This window comes from Mus pahari, chromosome 21 (assembly GCF_900095145.1).
Source record: "Mus pahari chromosome 21, PAHARI_EIJ_v1.1, whole genome shotgun sequence".
Lineage (NCBI taxonomy): Eukaryota > Metazoa > Chordata > Mammalia > Rodentia > Muridae > Mus > Mus pahari.
Genome location: NC_034610.1, coordinates 27,025,019 through 27,031,050, shown reverse-complemented (window position 1 = coordinate 27,031,050; position 6,032 = coordinate 27,025,019). Strand labels below are relative to the sequence as shown.

Below are 6,032 nucleotides of genomic sequence, written 5' to 3'. Positions count from 1 at the left end.
CGCTCGCCGCGCGCCCCGGGAGCCCGCGTGGCCCCTGTGCGGGTAGACGCCGTGGCAACGCTGCTTAAGTGCGTCCTGAGAGTGGCTCAGGTTCAGGGCGGTTCGTTGGGGGGTCAGGTCTCCTCCAGCAGGACGCCTGCGGCTGGTGTGATGCAGTTTTAGAGTCTAAGCACAGCTAACAAAGGTCGATCGGGGAAGCGGCGACCCTGCCACCTCCTTTCACTCCGCGGGCTTCCCTGGACAGACTTGAGACCCAGGAGGAAGGCCGTCATTCGGGCAGCCCGAGGCTGACGACAGCACAGGGACAGTCCCCCACAACCACACACACCCCCGCTCCGTTTCCGCCAGGATAGTGCCTTGAGTCTTTTTTTTTTTTTTAATTATTTTATTTATTTAAGTGCATTGTAGCTGTCTTCAGACACACCAGATCTCATTACAGATGGTTGTGAGCCACCATGTGGGTGCTGGGATTTGAACTCAGGACCTCTGGAAGAGCAGTCAGTGCTCTTAACCACTGAGCCATCTCTCCAGCCCCGCCTTGAGTCTTGATGTATCATTATAGAGGGGATGGCCAACTTCCCAATGTCCTGGGACAAGTGCAGAGGTAGAGAGGAGACCCTTGAAGCTTTTTGGGACAGGTGCGAGATTTGGAGAGGAGAGAGGACAACCCATCCCTACAGCATCAAGGGCACTTACAAGAGGTGTGGTGTGGCCAGCAATCCGTTTCTGCAGGGTCCTAGGATAGATCGAGGGGTGTGTGGTGGCAAGAGAGAGCAAGCCTTCCTGCCGCATCTCGAGACAGGTGCAGGCTTGTTGAATGGGAGCCAGCAAATCCACGCACACAACGTCTGGGTCAGGTGCAGGGGTGTCCACTGTAGAGGGAAAATGTGAGGATCTAACTTGGCTCTGTCTGTAAGTCCTGCATTCAAAACACACAGTTCTGAGCAGTAGGTAGCGAGATTTTCAAACACCAGGACCAAAAAGCAAGCTGGGGAGGAAGGAAAAGTTTGTTTTTTGACTCACATTCCATATTACTGTTCACCATGGAAGGAAGCCAGAACCAGACCTCACCCAGGGCAGGACCCTGGAGGCAGGAGCTGATGCAGAGACCATAGAGGGTTCTGCTTACTGCCGTGCTCTTTGCAGTTTGCTCGGCCTGTTTACTTATAGAACCCAGGACCACCAGTCCAGGGATGGCCCCGCCCACAACAGGCGGGGTCCTCCCCATCAGTCACTAAGACAATGCCTTACAGGCCTGCCTACAATCTGATTTTATAGAGCATTTCTTTACTGAGGTTCCCTCCTCTTACGACTTTAGCTTGTGTCAAGTTGACATAAAACCAGTACAAGCTGAAACATACTAAACCAACATGAAAGAGGACTTTTAACAACTGTGCTAACTTTAGGGACATCTAAAACTCTAGGTCATCAAACATGAGGATTATTAGATTAGTATATCCTTCCAAGCTGTGGTTATTTAGTATTGATTTTTTTTTTTTTACCCCCATGTAGCCCAGGCTAGATTTTCCCTTGCTATGTAGCAAGTTTGTCTTGAACTCCAGCTTCCGCCACCGAAGTGCTGGCACAGAAGCACTTGGGGCCAAGGGCCGACGAGGTTTTTCCCGCGCCGTGGTTTGGTTGTAGCACCTTCTCCCTAAACAGGGAAGGACGGATTTTGCTTGACTCTCAGGCCTCTCTCTGCAGGTAACAAGTCTGAAACGCAACTGAAGTAGGAGAGCTACAGTAGACTCCGGGGTCCATCTCATCCCTGGACCCAGAAAGCGAGAGTGAAGAGCAAATTGGCGAGATTTGAACCTTGTGGCTTTCCGTATGGTCGGGCACCTTCGGATTCCCGCGCTTTTGAGTGTGCGTGTTAGAGAGCTCTGCGCAGGCGCGTGAAGCCGAGGCAGCGGCTATGGCCGGGACCGTGGGCGACGGATCCGGTACTGAGGAGGCCTGCCGGGTCAGTGGGTGCCGTACATAGGGGGGCCGCGGCTGGTTCCTCCCCTCAGGGCGGGTCCAGTGCCTGAGGAGATGTCCCTGTAGCCCTGAGGGGACCAGGCCAGGAGCCGCGCGAGGGTGGGCCAGGGCCGGAGACACGAGGCGAGGCGCAGTTCCAAGTCATCTGCGGAGGCCTTCAGGTTAAAAAGTGGTCGCGCAGGCCTGAGGCCGTGGGGCTCCGGGGAGCCAGAGCCCAGAACTCACTTATCTGGGTTCTGCCCCATGTCACTTCATGAGAGGCCCTGGTTGATGCCTACTTCCGGTCGCATGCCATGTGTGGTGGCGGGAACGTTAGGGGTCAGGAGAAGCCAGATGCAGCCGCGGGGATCCCATCGAGAGCTTCAGCCCGGGGCGCAGTAACTTGCAGGCATTTTCTTTGGCTCTTAGGAACCTGAGTTCGGTTTTTCCCTTTACGTATTTCCATTCCCTCTCCACCATATTTGTTCTTACTGAATCAGAGTCTTGATATGTTGGCCTCCAACGCTTGGGCAAAGCCATATTTCACCCTCAGTCTCTTGAGAAGCTAGGACTGTGGGTGTGAGTCACCACCCTCATCCCCATCATCAAGGCCCTCTGTATATAAAGCCCATGTGTACACACACACACATCTATATTCATATATGTGTAACAGAAGGGACATAGGTGCCAAGAGTGGTGGAAGAGACTAACCCAGAACTAGGGAGGCAGAGGCTGGCGCACTGCTTAGTCTACATAGTTCCAGAACAGCCAAGGCTACACAGTGAGACCCTCTCAAAAACCGAACAACACACACACACACACACACACACACACACACACACGCACGCAAACACATTTGTGAGGCAATTATGAATGTAAGAGGCATGAAAGAAAAGGGAGCAAGTTGGTTTGGGATGCTAGGTCTAGTCATCTGAAGAGAAGCACTCCAATTCTAAGAGCTACTTGTTCTTTTAGCACATGGAATCGAAAGAAGAATTTGTTAAAGTCAGAAAGAAGGACCTGGAACGGCTGACGACGGAAGTGATGCAAATACGGGACTTCTTACCCAGAATCCTAAATGGGGAGTTACTGGAAAGTTTCCAGAAATTGAAGATTGTAGAAAAAAGTGAGTCTTCCCTAATGCACACCGTTTGTCTTTGGGTGGGCAGGGGAGTTGAGCTAAGTTCAGGGCTGCTAGGGCTTGTCTATCCAGATGGTTGACATTTGAGCAACACAGCAGATACTAGTCTGGAACCCTCTTAAAGTTTTTGGGAGGTATTTGGAGCTTTCGTCAGCACTTTCCCAATTGGGACTGGATTGCAATTAAATCAGCTTTTGGTGGGTAAAGCTAATTTCTCAAGTTACATCTGACTACCAGCTCTCATAGTGTGGCTTCATACTGAGCACCTTAAAAACCTAAGTAGTGGTTTGAGCTGTAAGTCTAAATAAGGAAGTATCTTTTTCCCCCAATTATTTATTTATTTATCCACTTTACATCCTGATTGCAGCCCCTCCCCCATACCAGTGTGTTGTGTCATGTCATCCTGAAAGTGTTGTCTTCTATCCCCCTCCCCTCCCCCACCAAGAAAGTATCTTGACTCAAGAATGTAGGTTTCTGAGTCAGACTTGATGGTGCATGCCTGTAATCCAGTACTTAGGTGGTGGAGGTATAAGGATCAGAAGTTGAGGATCATTCTCACCTACATACTGAGTTCAAGCCTAGCCCGATATTGGAGAAACAAGCAGTATGGTGATCTACTTGGAAGCGGGCTGTGGGGTGGGGATGGGGGACCAGGTTGCCTAAATAGCAAGCTAAGAAGGGATCAGAATATGGGTTTCTAGTTTGTGCATATGGACTTGGCCAGTTAGCCAGCCCTAGTCAGTTAGAAGGGTGAAGCAGTTAGAAGTTTGTGAAGTTAACAACTGTCTGGAACCCTAGTTCCAGGGGCTCCATTATCCTCACACAGACATGCATGTAGGCAAAATGTCAATGCATGTGAACTTAGGAGTAAAAAATAAAGGGCGAACAATTATGGTTACACGGAAGCCTGTCCCATTCTTTCAGGAGTCTTCTCATTAACTTCTATTAACTTCCACCTTGTACTGTGTTCTGGGAGGTGAACCCCCTACAGACTGGAGTTGGCAGGGCTGACCAAAGAAGGCCTCTCTGAGCCAGGAGAGAGGGAGTGGGTGGGAGGGGCGCCAGCCTGCCCTCTGCCTGCTTGTTACTGGGGGTGGGCGGGGCTGGGTTGCATTCCTCCACAACAAGTGCCCCTCCCAGTGGCTTCCTCCACATCTGTCTCTTACTGGGCTCCAGTAACACAGAGCTGTCCCTGAGGGGGAGAGACAGAGCTGTCACCATTCCCTGACTGTGTCACCATTCTTTGTGGGGGCCTTACTCCTCCTGTTGCCGGTTATTGACTTCTTAACTGCCTCATTCTAATCTCATGCTCAGCTGGCAAATTTTGAGAGCAATTAGTGTCTGTGCATTTCTTTCCAGAAAAGGAAAATGCTGCCTGGTAACAGTGCGTTAGCCTGCTGGTTGATTGTTTCACTGTAGAGCCATGAGCCAGTGGTCGGCAAAATAGACCAGGTTCTCATTCGTTAGGGATTAGACGCCAGTGTCCTTCCCAAGGCAGTCCGGGGGCTACACATGGACCTGGTAATTTGGTAAAGGCAGGCTACAGGAGCTGTCTACTTGAGGTTTGTGGCCTTCCTGGGACCTGTGTCCCTTCCCCATTTGTCTCTGTGATGTCCTTTGCCTATTCTCCTTTCTCGAGACCAGAGGTTCTCATCCTTCCATACACTGTGACCCTTTAACATAGTTCCTCGTTGTGAACCTCCAAACTTAAAATTACTTCATTGCTACTTCATAACTATGATCTTGCTGCTGTTATGAATCATAATGTAAGTATCTTTGTTTTCTGATCGTCTTAGGTGACCTCTGTGCGTCTTTAGACAGTGCAGGTACTTGAGGCCCAGCCTAGTCCTATTTCATCTAGCTTCCCCACGGCAGGCACACGTAAAGCTTGAGTCATTTTCTGTATGCTAGTGACTGCTGAATGCATTTGTTATCTCCAACATCTGCCTTACCCTGACTCTTACTTGGCATCTTTTCCCATTTCTTGCTTGATCATTCAGACTCTAAGTGTCCATCCTAAGCTAATCAGGGACCAGATCTGTATCTGACTAGATCAGGTTTATGACTCATTGATGTATGCATGACCATATACCAGAGGAATGGGAGGCACCTCACAGGCCTTGGGTTGGAGGCTTGGATTTAGGTGGCGTGGGAATGAAACAGTGTTTATGTTGGAGATGGCTTCATTATATATCCTGGGATAACCTTGAATTCTCTGTGCAGCCCAGGCTGGCCTCAAACCGTGGATATTCCTGCTTCAGCCCCCTAAGTCCTTGAGCTAAGCTTTGACAGCTCATAGCAAGGTGGAGCTTTGTGTAAAGAGGCAACTAGAGGTTGAGTGTGAAGTGGACCCAGGACTCTTTTGCTTGTAAACAGTGAAAGTTCATGTAAATGTAGAACACTGTTTAGACATACCTCACCTGTACCTCTGAGGCTAGTGGGAAGTCAGGCTGTATTTGTGTGTCACTGTAACTCTTCAGGCCAGGTCAGGCTTTTCCTTTTGAAAGTGGGGGAGTTTTCAAAATGAATTAGATGAATAAGAAGTGAGTGGTCACTCCAAGAAAGGGGCATTGTGACATGTTCCAGTTAATGGGAGACACAGCGTTTTCTGTTTACCTGGCAGCTGGTTGTATCTGTGTCTGCTGTTGTAGCCTGACAAATGGCAGGGCACATTTCCACTTAGTTAGCAAGATCATTTTTACTTTCTTCTGCCTGACTTATACTGATTCCCTTGTGCTTCTTCTCACTGGCCTGCCCTGGTCTTCCCAGAGAACAGCCCTGGACCAGACACCTTGGAGTTGTCCCTCCAGCCAGCTCCGGAGATGCATTCTGACTTTACTAGCCTGTCATCATCTCTGCCGTTTTGGTGGATCCTTGTACTTGCCTCCTGTTCTCAATCTGGTCTTTTTTTTTTTTTTTTTTTTTTTTTTTT

The 6,032-nt window shown here is 49.7% G+C and overlaps 1 protein-coding gene across 1 annotated transcript in view; it reads left to right on the top strand.

Moving 5' to 3' along the window:
• Window positions 1–9: 9 nt before the first annotated feature.
• Hsf2bp (heat shock transcription factor 2 binding protein) overlaps window positions 10–6,032 on the top strand; it is an 83,647-nt gene continuing 77,624 nt past the window's right edge. Inside the window, exons 1-3 of the mRNA XM_021221779.2 lie at window positions 10–68; window positions 1,705–1,963; window positions 2,935–3,085. Of these exons, the coding sequence (XP_021077438.1) occupies window positions 1,916–1,963; window positions 2,935–3,085 (199 nt within the window). The 5' untranslated portion in view covers window positions 10–68; window positions 1,705–1,915. The remainder of the gene's footprint in view (window positions 69–1,704; window positions 1,964–2,934; window positions 3,086–6,032) is intronic.